The sequence below is a fragment of the Podarcis vaucheri genome (genome assembly GCF_965113315.1).
Source record: "Podarcis vaucheri genome assembly, chromosome: 5".
Taxonomy (NCBI): Eukaryota; Metazoa; Chordata; class Lepidosauria; order Squamata; family Lacertidae; genus Podarcis; species Podarcis vaucheri.
Genome location: NC_138763.1, coordinates 59,969,282 through 59,985,917, shown reverse-complemented (window position 1 = coordinate 59,985,917; position 16,636 = coordinate 59,969,282). Strand labels below are relative to the sequence as shown.

At 43.1% G+C, this 16,636-nt stretch overlaps 1 protein-coding gene across 3 annotated transcripts in view; it reads right to left on the bottom strand.

The window, feature by feature from the left end:
• PTPRE (protein tyrosine phosphatase receptor type E) overlaps positions 1-16,046 on the bottom strand; it is a 143,481-nt gene extending 127,435 nt beyond the window's left edge. For all 3 annotated transcript variants that reach the window (XM_082222867.1, XM_082222869.1, XM_082222870.1), the window contains exon 1: positions 15,991-16,046. In XM_082222867.1, coding sequence (XP_082078993.1) covers positions 15,991-16,035 — 45 coding nt within the window. In that variant the 5' untranslated portion in view covers positions 16,036-16,046. The remainder of the gene's footprint in view (positions 1-15,990) is intronic.
• Between the last annotated feature and the right edge of the window lie 590 nt (positions 16,047-16,636).

The following is a 16,636-nucleotide window of genomic DNA, read 5'->3' as shown; positions in this document are numbered from 1 at the left end:
TTCTTCTGACTACAAAGAAACGGAAGGCTGACTTCCTGTTTAGACCTTTCCGTTTCAGTACCAAATTAAGGTAAATTTTTAAGTCCAATTCCTTTCTAATCGCCAGTTCTTATTTGAAGTCCAATTGTTCAATGTTTGAGTACTCACGGATGGTTACTTTAGATGCCAAATTTTCCCAGGAAAAAGGCAGCGCTCTCCGGCAACGGCTGTGCGGCTTCGCTCCACGGAAATAGCAGTTGACTCACAGCACCGCGCCACTTCCCCCTCTTCACTTCGGAGCCCGTTAGGGGGTTCCTTTGCAGGTTGGGGGGGTGCTAAAGGTGCCTGCCGAGTCCCACGGTCACAGGCCTCATCTGCCTGTGATTTCTGAAAGGGTCCCCGCTTTGCCGCAGCGGAAAAGACCCGTTTCGCGCGGAGCTGGTCCCTCCAGTTCAAAGTGAGTTCGCCATTGCCGATGGCGCCACCCCGGAAGTCCTTTTTTATTGCATTCTTGGAAACCACCTCCAAGGAGCATTTAGGATAAGTTCAACCAGCTCGCTAATCTAAGAATGATTTTATTTTCCACCAAGAACCAATTTGCATATCTGCTTCAGTTCTTGTCCTTCGTGGTGTTCAGTCAGCCTGGATTAGTGAATATGTGCCAAAAGCCAGATCTAGGAAGACGTCGGCTGTTGGAGTGAAGTGCCATCCACTTGATAGCTGCCACAGAAAAGAAGCCATAACTGATTCCAAATTCCCTAGGAATCTTATCTCATTTGCAAGTAATACAGGTGTTACCTTTCTGTCTCAGCCATGCTCCCTCCCAGGGGAAACAACAGCTTGGGAAAATCTTTAGACTAGGGAAATAACACAAGGGGAAAGGGGGTTAATTTTCCTCCCTTCCACCAGCATCACAGCCCAGATCCTATTTTCCACCCATGACTGCTTTTATTTTTAAAACAAATGGTTATTTTGAAACAAATAGGCCTGCTCTTTGACAGGGAGGCCCTGATCCTATCCTGAATGTGCAAGGGAGTAGATATTTGAATGCTTTCATGTAAGGATCTGAAGAAGAATTGCTATGCTGTACAGACTACAGAACTGATCTTTTGCAATTTTCTATTAATTCTGTTCCCGCAGACCTAAGTCTACAGTAAAGCTTATTAATCATTGGCACAGTTAGGAGGGGTATCATACATTTAAAAAGATCAGTTTCCATATTGTTTGTCTAGGGTAAAAATGGAGGAAAGGAAACAGTTTGTGGCTGTTTTCTCAAGCTGCTTGCTACTGTAGGATGCTTAATCACTTGCTTGTGGGTTCAAGAGGCAGTCTAGCATCCATGAAGGCAGTTCTCAAAGCCAGGTACCAGGAAGGCTTATAAGGACTGCTAAAAGAAAGCTAGCTTTATTGTTTGGAGTAAGCCTAGGTAAGACTGTCTCCAGACCACATCCAACTGAGCATCCATCATTACTTACTTGCACAAAGCTTATGCAGAGGTTAAATTCTATCTGGTCTTTGTTCTGATTAGTTTGCAGGGATGTTACACAACAATGAGCATTCATCCAGCTGGATATTTATAAGTCTCCCCATTAAACATTTGCTCACCCCACATTTTTCTGTGCATTTCCCTGTCACTTTTCTAACTACAAAGAGTCTTTCTTTTTTAAAGGGAGGTTGGTGCACTAGGGTGACATTTTATTCCACTTTAATTGTGCAAACCTAAATTTCCTGGTATGCACCTGAATCCCTCCTGCAAAATAGTGACAGGGGTATTCAACTAAATTGCTGTGCTAGTGCAAGGATTATGGCTAGCAAACCACAGGTTTTCACTCCCCCCCCCACTCTTCCTCAAATCTGCTCTAGAGGGTTGGGGAAAACACCAGAATAGATTTAGGGGGCATGGAGAAGGGGGAGATCATTATGTTGCACTGGCAGAATGATTTGCTTAAAGCTATTGTGGTCTAAACCATTGATCCTAGGGTTTGCCGATCAGAAGGTCAGCAGTTTGAATCCCCACAACAAGGTGAGCTCTTGTTACTCAGTTCCTGCTCCTGCCAACCTAGCAGTTCGAAAGCATGTCAAAGTGCAAGTAGATAAATAGGTTCCGCTCCGGTAGAAAGGTAAACAGTGTTTCTGTGCGCTGCTCTTGTTTAGCCAGAAGCGGATTAGTCATGCTGGCCACATGACCTGGAAAAACTGTCTTCGGACAAACGTCGGCTCCCTCGCCAGTAAAGCGAGATGAGCTCCACAACCCCAGTTGTTCACGACTGGACTTAACTGTCAGGGGTCCTTTACTGTTATGTACTAAGCTTGGGTCCTAGAACAATAGCCAAGTAGGATCCTAGAATGCAACAACTGATTGGCTTGCAGGAGAAGACCAATCAGGCTCCAGGAGGGAAGCAGAATCAGCCAATCAGGCGAGACTTATTGTGCAAAGAATGTATATAAAAGCCTGAGGTTTGGGGGGCAATTAAATCACTGTTTTACAAGTGGCAATAAAGAGCATGAAATCACTACAGGACTCCAAGTATATTTCATTTACCTTTTTTTTTTTACTATGAATACAACCGAGAGTCTGGAGGCAGCTTGCATTACAACACAGATCACTGAGTAGGGAAGCAAGGAGAGATTTAAATGAGGGCAACGAGTGGGGACTTACAATTTCTCTTGGAGATGAAAGTCACATACGTTCTCCTTAAATATGGGCATAAGGGAAAGCTGTTTTTAGATTATGAGTAGATGGTATATCTACTCAGACCAGACACAAAAGAAATCAATAAAAAAGATATTACCACAGTTTGGAAGTGTTAAAAAGAAAGAGGAGGGGCTTTCCCCCATATGTGGTGGGAACTAGTTCGGAGAAGGAAATATAAAAACCAAATGAAAAAGCTCTTAAGGTATGAAATCCCCCTCCAATTTTTCCTATTAAATTATGTGGAAAGTTTTCCTATTAAATTAAATCTGACAGTGTCATAATATAAAGAATTAGCTTCCTACACTTTAGCTACAGCAAGAGTACTACTTTTTCCCAGAACATGGAGATCAGCAAACACACCATCTTTTAAGGAATGGCTGGAGAAACTGCTATGCCTAAATTGATTCATTAGGTAAAAAGGTAAAGTAAACAACCCCTGGATGCTTAAGTCCAGACAAAGGTGACTATGGGGTAGGGGGCTCATCTCGCTTTCAGTCCGGGGGGCGTTTGTCCACAGACAGCTTTCCAGATCATGTGGCCTGCATGACTAAACCGCTTCTGGCGCAATGGGACTCTGTGACAGAAGCCAGAGTGCACAGAAGCATCGTTTACCTTCCCACCACAGTGGCACCTATTTATCTACTTGCACTGGAGTGCTTTCGAACTGGTAGGTGGGCAGAAGCTGGGACAGAGCAATGGGAGCTCACCCCATCGCAGGGATTCAAACCACTGACCTTCTGATCAGCAAGCCCAAGAGGCTCAGTGGTTTAGACCACAGCACCACCCATGTCAGATTCAGAGAACAAAGACAAAGGTACAATAGCTTTATGACAAAATAATATAGCATTATTGAGTAGCCCCCCAAATAATGGTTGTGGCCAAACATAACATCAGTTTATACAGTATTAAGAATCGATATAACCAGCTCTGATTCTATTACAAATCAACCCTTTTATTTCCCTTCAGCAAAGCAATGCTTTTTCCTTCTATTTATCAGTTTGGTGTGCTATGTTTAAGCTTGTGATATTTACAACTTATTATCATCTTTGATAAAACTATGATGTGCCAATGATACTTATAAATTAAATAAAAATTGTGAACCTTTTTTAAAAAGCAATTTCTCTTAGAAGTACAGGCACACACACCACACACATAATTCAGCGTTTATAGCAAATGTTTACAGCTTCATTTTGTGAAGTACAGTAAATATTTTTCACTAAAGTGGTTGGTTGACGTAACCTGCAAGTACATCTTCCTCCTTCCTTCCCTACCACAAAAATTCTTCTGGGAGACCAAGCACTTGTCAAAGCATCCCCATATTATTGAGTATACCCTCTCTGAGATTACATGATATATGTACCACCTTATGGGACCAGGAAACATCAGGCACTTAGCAATTGTACGGTAAAGAGAGCCAAATGTTGCTGCGAGCGCATTGCAAAAGGCCTCCCAAGGGTCGAAAAGAGAAGATACATATCAGAGAATGCCAACCACAGCACTTTATAAACATGTATTTGCTACTGCAGGACATTACTCATAATCGCACAGGATGGCATATGTTCTGCCTCTGTGAACAGGCAAAGGTCAAGTTAATTTAAAAGGTGAAATCAATCTGTGGCTTCAACAGTACACAAGCCAGCTTGTAGATATAATAGGAACCAAAGACTGAGATGTTGCAAAAATGAAACCAAGGAACCTCACGGTCCATTAGGGACAGTTCACTTTTTGGACATTCTCCCTAAAATACATCCATCAGAGTCTGCTGAGTTGATGCAATGAATTTGGATGAGTGGAGGATGCTGGTTGTTTTGCGAATGGTCACAGCACCACTGTATGGAAAACCCAAACACTATTTTGTTTAAAAGGGCAAGTGCTTTTTGCTCAAGCAATGACATCCCAATAAAGCTTTTGGTCATATGATTTTTCTGTGGATTTTGACATTCAGAATTCTTATCCATCTGGCATTCATTGTCACATAAGTAGCAAGGGTTTCTGTTTGCATTAACCTGGGTCAGAAGATTCCTAGGCAGGGCTACTGTTATCTGCAACTCACATCCATTCTAAAAGGGCATCATAGACATCTCTATGGTACATCTAAGGTTTTTCATTGTCTGTAAATCTTATTTCCCCACCACCACTCACTTATTCATGAGATGTTTAAAGCCTAATAAGGCATTTCCAAATCTTTCCAAATGAGAGACAGGTGAGTCAAGGACATCTTTTCTGTTTTCTTCTGCACTACTTTAAATAACATGCAAGAATGATGAGGAAGTGCGTAAGTGGGAGAGAATCCAGCAGGAGACTGATTTTGAAAACAAAAGAATTTATCTTGTTCGAAAGCAACCATTGTTGGCAATTAAAATTGCCAACACCACCTGTCTTTCAGAAATGTGGGGAGATCTATGTTCAGCTTCCAGAACAACTTTCAGTCTAGAGACTTACAATTCAGGAACGGCTGGAAAAAGGAGCAGATGAACAAGGCAACATTTTTCTTCCTCCTCTATCAAAGCTTCATCTGCACCGGGGGAAGCTGGCCTGGAGTCTGACTCCAGAGAGGTGAAAAGTAGTCTTTGGGGACCTGTACCAGCCAGGAGACGCGGGTGGCACTGTGGGTTAAACCACAGAGCCTAGGACTTGCCGATCAAGAGGTCGGCGGTTCGAATCCCCGCAACGGGATGAGCTCCCATTGCTTGGTCTCTGCTCCTGCCAACCTAGCAGTTCAAAAGCACATCAAAGTGCAAGTAGATAAATAGGTACCGCTCTGGCAGGAAGGTAAACGGTGTTTCCGTGCACTGCTCTGGTTCGCCAGAAGCGGCTTAGTCATGCTGGCCCCATGACCCGGAAGCTGTACACCGGCTCTCTTGGCCAATAAAGCGAGATGAGCGCCGCAACCCCAGAGTCGGCCTTGACTGGACCTAATGGTCAGGGGTCCCTTTACCTTTACTTTACCAGCCAGGAAGCGAGAATCAGAGGCAGGGGGAGCTTCAGAGCCGGAGGAAGAGGCAGGCCAGGCAAGTGAAGGGCCGGGTGCTTCTCCACTGTTTCCCAGAACCAGGCGAGAACTGAAGTGGGGAGTAGAAGCAACTTCCATGTCGGTGTAGTCTCCGGCTACATGCATGCTGCCTGTTTGGGGCAGGGACATAAAACTGGTGGAGTGGTCCCAAGTTGCTGTGACTGCTCCATAGAGCACAGATCTGGGAATAGCTGCCTAGATGCTAGATTGGTGTGTGTAGGTCTCCAGAGCTGAAGAAGTGACTGTGTTCTTTGACAATACAGAGTTAACACTCTGCCGTGTGCATTCCTTTGGCCAGGAAGTGCCCTTGACATTTACAAAACACATTTCAGTGTACTTTCAGAGTTCACTATGATAGTTATGCGAAACAGAGACCAGAACTAGGAGAGTTTTGTGGGCTACTTCTATACTGCCATCCTGTCTTGTTCCAAAGAAAGTTTGCTTATTCTCTTTCCAGAGAAGCGGAAGCAGCAAGACAAGCCTCCAAATGTCTTCAAGCCTGGTATCACACAAAGAAATTGGTCTGGCCCCTGGAAACCAGTCTGCTCCAAAAATGAATGGAGTTGCATACGGCAGTTTCATCCTTTTAGTGAAAATGAGCACTGACAGTTTTCCCTTAGGTGAAATAGAATATATATATATAAATATATATAAAGCTTGCAGTGTCAGCTTGATACAGTGCAGAAATAAAATCAAGTGCTTATGTTATCTGAAGAGCAGAGGGAGTAATTTAGTAAAAGGAAGAGGCATGCTTGTCAGTTTTGAGCACAGCTCTGTCTACGTGATTATAGGAGTAGTCTGCTCTGGTCAGGAATGAGCGCCAGTCTGGAAAGCCCGTGAAGATGTTTTCTTGGGCTCCACATCCTGTGACCAAAATGAGATGATTTTGCAGACCAAGGATCAGGAAGCATTGCACTCTGAAGATGGTCATTTGCATCTTGCTGTAAGCTGACCTACATTCTAGAAATAAGAACTGATTTTATTTCTGAAGCTTTTTGCATCAGGTTCTAATCTATGACATGCTAGAAATAGATTAGGAAGAGCCTGCTTTTACCATCCACAAAAAAGTTATGCTTTGAACAGAGCTGATCTGATCTGCTGCTTAAGTCAGACAGGGGTCTTCAATATGATGCAGAAAGAATTGGAGGAAATAAAAAGATAGTGGTTAATGGATAGGCACGTTTATAGACCACCCCATGACAACTCAAAGTCCTTTGTGGGGCTAACAGCATAACAGAATAACAATTCTATAATGAGATAAAATGCAGCATTAAAACAATATCAGGAAAGATCTGGAGGAACAGACCAAGGAAACAGAGAGCAGAGAATAAAAATCAGCAAAGCAGGGTTAAAAGCTGAAACAGAATTTAGAAGGCCCAAGGGCAAAATAAAAACTGAGGCTGATGAGAGCTTTAATCCAAAACGTTTGGAGGGCACCAGGATTTCCCAAACTTGGGTCTCCAGCTGTTGTTGGACTACAATTCCCATCATCCTCGACCACTGGTTCTGCTAGCTAGGAATGATGGGAGTTGTAGTCCAAAAACGGCTGGAGACCCAAGTTTGAGAAACCTTGTACTAGACTGAGAACTTTAAAAATACAGGAATATGATTCATTATTTTACCGGATAATATTGTGCGATGTTTGTATAATAGAAGTATATTATAGACCCTCACCAGGTGGGTGCGGTACTGTATAGCTGTGTGAAGTGAGAAAAGCCTTCTCAGAAAGTCAGCCATGGTCTCTGTTAAAGGGAATGTAAGATGTACTAGCAAGACAGGAAGCTTGACAATAATAGGATGAGCTATTTATTGCCACAGATTCTCAGAGCCCCAGGCAAGACTGAAGTAGGTGTTACATAAATAGGGATGGTGATGCACTCACTTCTCTTAAAGCGTTCAGCATCCAAATGAAGCAAAATAACTATTAATCATACCTAACAAATATGATAATAATAGGAGGTCAATTTGCACATTACAAGGAGGAAGTGAAAACAGCAAGTCACTTCTGAAGGAATGCTTGAGGAAGGGGAAACACATGCATCTCCCATGAGGGGGAATGAACTGTGGAAGGCATCATAGGCCCAGGGTCAACAGTGTGCACACATGGATACTATCCACAGGATAGTAGGAGGATCCACAGGAGTAGTGGGAGGCACCAGCCAGCAAATCCCTCCTGCAGTGACCAGCGCCCTTCCCCCCGGTCTCCTAGAACATGTAGAGAAATGAAATAGGCAGAGCTGAGGTTGATTGTGCACAGACACAGCCTGAGAATGCATGGGAAACACCCTGGAGAGCAGGAGTTCTAGCGGGAAGTCAGGGACCTTCAGTCTTTGCAACTGCTTTATTGGGGCAAGACCTCATAGAAAGAGTTGCCCATTGGGGGAGGGGAAAAAACCAGCAGGAACTCGCAAGACATTGTCGTCTTGCGAAGCAAGCCCATAGGAAATTCGTTTTGCGAAGCACCTCCAAAACAGAAAACTCTTTCGTCTAGCGAGTTTTCCGTCTTGCGGGGCATTTGTCTTTCGGGGCACCACTGTATATGGATAGACATCTATCACCAATGTCTCATGTTGTAGCCGCTGCCCATTGGGAGTGGTAGGGTGGAATGCAAGGAGACCAATGGTCGGTGGTGCCAGAACCAGACAGGCAGAATTACTTCATTCTGGCTTTGTCACAATCCTCCTCACTGCTGAGTTCTGCAAATGCCAACAGTGAGAATACGGAGCAGGAAGCTGGAGGGCAGTGCCAACCCCTAGCCTGCTTATAACGAAGAAGGCAATCATGTGAGGAGCTGACTAAGGGCAGACCGAGGTTGGAGGGGCACTGCCCCATCTCCCCTAATAGACCAGCCTAGAATGAATCTAAAAAAGTTCTGAAGAGCCTATTTGAAAGAGGCAAGGGAGGAGCCAGGTGAGCCCTTCCTGGGGGGGGGGAATAATTTAGGAACTATAGGCGAAAATGGTCTCTTTCTTGTCCCACCAGGAGACAAGGCAACAATGATAAGGGCTTCAAGAATTGATGGCAGATCAGGCTGCAGATTGTTGCTGTTGTACCATGTGTACACCATTGTGCTGGCAATTCATTGGTTGTCATGTACCTAATCATTGTGTGTATATCACAAGCACAAAAGCACGGTATTTGCTCAGCATGTTGATTACATTCCTTTCTTCCACCCCAAACTAGAAATCCTTCCCTTCTCCTCCAAAGAAAAAATCCTTTCAAGGGCCCCAGTTTTTGCTATCTAGATTCCCAGGTTTCCCATAAAGTTGCCAGCTTTACAGATGAAGGCCCTCATGGCAGAGAGACAAACCTTATCAGCGGCTAATGCCGTCTTGATGCATGTTGCAACTGCAGAGTCCAGCTGAATAGTTAGCAGCCCTAGTATCTGGGCAGAAGCTCTTGCCAGGATTGAAAAAGGCCCAGCCATCAGCACCGATGCTGAAACTGGCAGAAATTGGGGGACAAGGGGTGTGGCAACAAGGTTTCGGCCTGATGTCTGACATCATAATGGAGGTTCCTTCTCACGTAGGCCCTTCATCCTGTTTCTGAGTAGCGCATACACTGGTGGTTGCTTGGCAACCATTTGCCTGTATTTATCAGGCATCACTGCGTGCCCTTTCTGAATTTGCTAAAGAACACTCCTAGCTAAAGATTTTCTAGTGACCTTCGTCTTACAATAATATCTTGCATCACCAACTGGAATCTAAACGACTTAAGAGAGAAGCATGTAAAACTATTTCACTGGGTGCCCACAAAAAAACAAACAGATGCTACAGCACAGTGCTTAACAAAAAAATAAGATGGGATCAATTTTACACACAGATATTTATATTGGTTGCTGCTTACTTGAGCATGAGACATGCATCTGTATTACCTGAGGAAGTTGGTAAGAAACCAGCCTCCTTGACATTCACGTTCATTATTTTCACCTGCATAGGTCGGCATTTCCAGCCAGCTAGATCCAGCTATCATTCAGAATGTGAGCTCAGATGCAAGTTTGCTTCAAACACAGATGAGATGTTAACAGAACTGCCAATGATAACTAAAAGATTCTTATTATCTTGAACGCCTGAATAAACAGAAACCATGCCCAGAAGTTTCTGGTGGATTGTAGGGACTGAGTAAAGTGCAAAAGTTGTTGATATGCCTTAGACAGTTGTGCTAGGAAGGGCAGAGTAGGGTGACATTGTTCACCTAGCTTCTGAAATTGAGGAGGAGAGGGGTGAGACAGCGGAGAGGCTGGCATGGTGCATGTGCAGTGCTGGGAACATCAGATTGGCTCCACCGGTCGCGGACATCCCTGCTACCTCCCCTTCGCAGTTACCAGCAGCAACCTCTGCATTGCGAAGCGAGATGGACATCATTGCCCCATCCTGCTCTGGCTTGTGAGCCACTATCAACCTGAGACAGATAACTATTGCCTGGCTTTCTAAGTGTCCTGCTGGCAGGCATATTATCCACACATTATAACAGGACCACATATATAATCCAGCATCCTGTTCTTAAATGGCCAACCGGATGCTTGTGGGATGCCCGTAAGCAGGACATAAGTGCACTCTGCCCCCCTGAGGTTCCCAACAACTGGCATTCAGAGGCACAGCCACTGTGGCTAGTAGCAGTTGGTAGTCTTATTCTATATGAATTATTCAAATCTTCTTTTAAAGCCATCCACGCTGATGTTCTGCTGAAATTCTGCCCCAACTATTCAAAGTGCAGGAACCCTGTTCTCCTTTGCCCCTCGCCACCCTGTGCCAATGTCAGGGGCAGAATGGAAGGGCAGAGCCTATAATTTCGTCTACTCTTCAGAACTTTCCAGAACCTAAAATAAGACTTTGCACCTAGTCTGATATTGCAGATCTCTTTTAAAAGTTATTACCTGCTCCAACACCGAAAGCGCGCGCGCTCTCTCTCTCTCTCTCTCTCTATATATATATATATATGATACTTGGGTTGTCACCTTCTTTGTGGGTTCTTGTGCCATTTTGAGCACATCTCCTCACATGGAGAAAATTAGCAGGTAAAGCTTTTTCTGATATGAAGATTAATGATGGGGGAAGCTTCCTTGCTGAACTCTGTTGTTTAGTAGTGCCAGGAAATAAAGCTGGCAAGCTTATTGCCAGGAGCTCTACCATTAGGATTTAATGCCTGGTGACATAGCCATAGCATTGAAAGAGGCTCAAGTGTGGGACATACCTTATCTGGGTTAATCAAAACCACTTGTACTTCTTTATTTCCTTTTTTGCACTGTGATCAAGGTTTTGCCATCTTTATACAAACCGGGTTGCAATATTCAACATTTTAAAAAAGCTATTTAAAGAAAGGAACACAAGAGGGCAGCACAATCCTTTTGGTTTACAGAAGAACACACTCTTGCCACACTGTAATATACTATCCTAGGCAAAAGAATGAAGCACTTTATAATTTGTTGCATTCTTTGTGTTTGTTCAAGTGATTATTGTCTTAAGGAACCTTAACAAAACCAAACTTCCTGTTCTTCTGCTCAGTCTCCATCTACGCTGCAAAACTCCTACCTACTGCTGCAAAACTCCTACCTACTGAGGAGTTTCTGTGAGAAACCTCACGGAGTGTTTGTGTGGGGGGGAAGGGAAAAGGAGATTGTTAGCTGCTTAGAGACTCCTTAGGGTAGTGATAAAGCGGGATATCAAATCCAAACTACTACTACTACTACTACTACTACTACTACTACTCTTCTTCTTCTTCTTCTTCTTCTTCTTCTTCTTCTTCTTCTTCTTCTTACCACTGAACTCAACAGGACTTATTTCTGAGTAAGAATGCATAGGATTGCATGGGCAGAAGATTTTTTCTATAAGCATTATGCACAAAATGGGTATTTCACTAAGATTACCCTAGGAAAGATTTTACAGTACGCCCATGTGTTTGCTTCATAACAAATATTTTTTATAATAATAAATAAAAATTATAATCGGTACACTTGTTACAGTGCGATTATCTCTGTTCTGACTGTCAGAACTGATAGAATCATTGAGTTGGAAGGGACCTTGGAGATCATCTCTTCCAACCCCTTATTCCAATCTCATTGTTGTCTTGCTCCTTTTAGTAATAAACAGCAGTGGCATGGCCAACTAGGTCAGATGGACAGGCCTGCCTCCACCATGTCATCTGCTACAGCTGCCAAATGTATGGTGAGAGCATTGTGTTATCAGAGGGATTAGGAACAGAACACATAAATTTAAGGACATAGAATGAACTCATATAGCAGTTTTGAAGGTCGTAGCTCAGTGGCAGTGCATCTGTTGCACATGGAAAAGGTACCATGTTCAGGCTCTGAAATTCCCAGGTAGAACTGGGAATGTCCAATATCTGAAACCTTGGAGGGCCACTGCCAGTCACTGGAGATAATACTGAGAAAGATGGACCAATGGACTCCATATATGGTAGATTCCCATGAGTCCTACAGTTCTTCAACCAGTGGTCCAAACCATTAATGTGTACTTGGGAAATAACTCTCATTGAATTAAATGGGCTTATTCCCACGGTGGTTGAATTACAGTGATCATATTCTGTAGTTCTGAGCTGCAAACTGCTGAAATATCTTGCCAGAATGTCAACTGCATTCAAAGACCTACCTGAGCTGAGCATAGCCAGGTGTGAGGTATCTGCTACCACAAAATTTTATAAATCAGTCCATCCAATTTTCCTTGAAAGAAACCAAGAGGCAGTCAATGCCTGTGATGGAAATTCAAGCAAAGCACAGATGCCTGCTGCGTGTTTAGCTATAAGGCAATTTCCAGTGCTAAAGAAACCACTGGAGAAGGTTCATTGATTTGCACGATACCCTAATTGCAGCGACGTCAAAGAGTGTCATAAAGGGCCTATAATAAAGCATGAGCATGAATTTGTGTTTTTTTAAAAAAAAATCTTTATGGGTTTTTTGTTTTGTTTCCTATGTTAGAAAATGTTCCTGCTTTGACTCTGCAATCCTTCACAATGCATTATACTAGAAATTCCATGACAATGTTTGTGCCCCTTTCAATTATTTTTTTTAAAAAAAGTTTCAACACAGCTTTATGAACCATATTATATTTTATATTCAATTTCAGGAATTCTCTGAATGCAGTTTATATATATATTAATTAAATAAAAATAAAGAAGAAAAATATTTGAGTCAAACTCTACGTGACACAGAACATCTTTGACTGGGTCTCCCAATGCTTTTTTCTTTACTTCCAAGCAATGGATCATAGTAGGGGGAAGGGAATTAACCCTTCTTTTTTTCCCCATGCCCTTTCACCCAATCAAATCACTTTTCCTTAAGAGCTCTACTAGGAAAGGTGCTAATACGATTTTATGACATCTCCTTTGGACTACAGGAAAAGGCAGCCCCTTGAAACAAGCAAAGAACCCAACAGAGATGCTGAAGAGCAGAAATCTGGTCCTTTCCAGACTAACGATACGTGACCTTGGTTATCTGTGACAATGTTAGGCAAACCGTGACAGAGAGAACAGTAGATTAATCAGTGATCGTGGGCAACTTGTACCATTTCCAGTGAAGCAACTAGTCACTGCTTGTTTACATAGTTTACCTGCTTACTTTTGGAGTTCAATAAATATTTCAGATGACATCCCTGTCACACATGCTATCAATTTTTACTTGAAGGATCGAGCTATTTGTGGAATCGAAGTCTGCGTTATCATCATGCAAAATAGCAATGACACGTCAAGTGACTGTGTGCAGTCATGTCAAATAGTAATTATGTATCGGCTGATGACAGCTATTCTAGGTTGCTTTTTTAAAAAGAAAAAAACCCTTTGGTTTAAGATGGGGTGGGGAATGTTTTCCAGCCCAAGACCCATATTACTTGGTGGGGGAGCTTCCAGGGATCACATGCTAGTGGTGGCCTGTGCCAAAAGTCAAGTGTAGTAGAGCAACAGATGTGGCGTATCTTTTGCAGTCAAACAAAAGCTGGAGGTTTCCACTTGCAAAACACCACAAACACATTCTCCATCCAGACACATTCCAGCCAGGCAAAAGCACGTGAGGAGGGTGCAGGGCAGGGCTGGTGAGAGAAGCGTCCTGGCGAGAGGGGGCATGTCTGGGGCATGTCCTGAGGGCCACGTAGTGCAGCCTGAAGGGCCACATTCAGACCCCAAGCCTGAAGATTCCCATCCTGATCTAAGTGAAGAACGAAGATTGACAGATTTACACATAGACGCAAAGGTTTGGAAATTGCATGTTAAGGAACCAGGCCTTAACTTGGACGCCATGCGAGGAGTAAACCCATCTTACTGTTTCACTTAATGGGCTCGTTTCCAACTTGGCCTGCAGGCACTCACATTTCCCCTTAGTTTCCCTAACAGGTAGCAAGGGAATTAACTGGTAGAGGAAGTGTAACAAATTAGCTGGCCAAGACCTAGACCAGGCAAGGCAAACTCCGGCCCTCCAGATGTTTGGGACTACAATTCCCATCATCCCTAGTTAACAGGACCAGTGGCCAGGGATGATGGGAATTGTAGTCCCAAACTTCTGGAGGGCCGGAGTTTGCCTATGCCTGACCTAGACTGAGAAAACAAGGCTTTTCAGTACCCTGGACAAATCCCAGAGAAGAGGCAACTTGCCTTGCCTAGAGCTGGTGGTTGACTGAGCTCTTACTTGGCCCCTGGACTGACTATGTCTCCCAGGCTGCAATGCACCCTCTTGCTGGAGAATGGAGATTCTTAAAGGGACAGGCCCCTGGCATCAAGATGCCACTCTATCACTTCTCTGTTGTTGTTGGGCCTGCTGCCTGCTGACTCAGTGGCACATGAGGCCCTTTGCAGGAAGGATGCAGTCCCTTAGTTGGCTCTGACATGGGAGCTGCAGTCACCGGGAATCTTGGTTTGATGGCATCAGGGTCACAAGGTTCCTGGTTGCGGGGTCAAGCTCAGTGGTGGCAGACTCTAGACCTCTGTGGGATGTTACTGGATCTCCTCCTGATTTCATTGGCCCTTCTTCTGCTGAGTCGTTACTGGGCATCGGAGTCACGGCACCATTAACACACACAATAGCCATGACCCATGACTGTATTACAAGTGATGTATTTATTGGACTTTTCCTACCTATGTTCACCTTGCTTAGTAAATGCCATGGTCTCCCCAACAAGCAGTTCAACTTGGGGCTAACAAGCTGAGGAATTTGTATCATGGGAAATGATCTTTTTTTAGTACTGCAAGATTAAATCAGTTGATTAATCAGCTAACGTTTGGTTGATTAATCTATGGAGCCCAGTTTGAATCATTGAGGGGAAATCATAATTGATAGCATGTCAGTTAAGGGTAAATGCGAAGCTATTTTTAATCTGGCATAATAAATTATAGGGAATTTTAAAAGAAACTATTTAAGATGACTCTTCCTTATGCAAACAGTATTGCTATAGAGTGGTACCTCGGGTTACATATGCTTCAGGTTACAGACTCCGCTAACCCAGAAATAGTACCTCAGGTTAAGAACTTTGCTTCAGGATGAGAACAGACATTGTGCTCTGGTGGTGCGGCAGGAGGCCCCATTAGCTAAAGTGGTCTTCAGGTTAAGAACAGTTTCGGGTTAAGAACGGACCTCTTGGACAAATTAAGTACTTAACCCAAGGTACCACTGTATATCTGAAAAACTGCCTATTTCCCTGCAGACCCTCTCAAGTTCAGCAGAGGGGAACCTCCTGATAGTTTCACCACCCTCAGAAGCTCATGGTGTGGGTGGCCCAGGAGAGCACATTCTTTGTGGCAGCCCTAAGTTGTAGATTTCCCTCCACAGAGGTGCAGCTGGCATCTTCATTTTACAGCTTTCGTCTGAAGACACGCCTCTTTCCTTTGACTTTTGAGATACATATTTTTTAGGATCCACTGCAGTTGTGATTGTAATTTGCTTTTAAATGCTTCTAATGTTGCATTTTACATTTTTGTGACCTGTCCCGGGACCCTGTGGTGAAGGGCAGGTAATTAACAACTACAGTCTATATTGCATTATAAAGTGTTTCTCAAAAATTATCTGTACTGAAGTTCTAGTAACATGCAAATGAACTAACTTTGTTAAATTTGTTGCCTAATTTGTTAAAAGGCAGAGGATTAATCAACCAAGCAGCCTCTGAGTGCTTCACAGCCAGAATCGCTTTTTCTTTTAGAGCTGACATATCTTTCACGGTCTCTTTCCACACATAGGAGCAGAAAAATACATACAAAAAACCCACATTAAATATTTAAGAATAAAACAACATAATCCTGTCCAAATAAACAGGTACTGAAAGCAAAAGGCAGGGGAGAGAAGCAAACATACCTGTTACATGCTCACCTTTGAATTGAGTTGATTGTAAGGACAGCTCTTTTTTCTGTTCATTTATACCAGCTGCAAGGAAATATTTAAAATACACTGTGATCAGAGATCTATTTTTATTTTAAATCTGGTTTAACCAAGGTGGCAACTTATGAGACTTGTAGTCATACCGTAAGTCAATTTGACTTGAAAGAACTTGACAACACACCACTATCCATCTTAATTTGTCTTTCACAAATGTAAGGGGTGGGAGCAATAATTAGGGGATTCCCTTTCACCATGCTAACGATGAATAAGTGATAACATCTTTTGGTCTTATCTTATTTCCTTGAATTCTGATTCCTCCCCCGGCAATTTGGAGCCTTGAAACTTCAGGCATTTATGTTTCATTATTTATGAAACAATCTTTAAGGGAAGAAAATGTATGCTCTCCATCTAGCAATTTTATCACTCCAGGAGTATGCCGTGAAAATAAGATAGTTTTTTTTTTTTTAAAAAAAAAAAGCACTACCATCTAAAATGTTTTGCAGAAGATGGAGTTTGTTTTTAAAGCCTTTTTTGTGATCTGAATATGAAACACACAGAAGGAAGGAAGGAAGGAAGGAAGGAAGGAAGGAAGGAAGGAAGGAAAAGGAAGGCAGTTTATGCAAACCACAAACAGCTG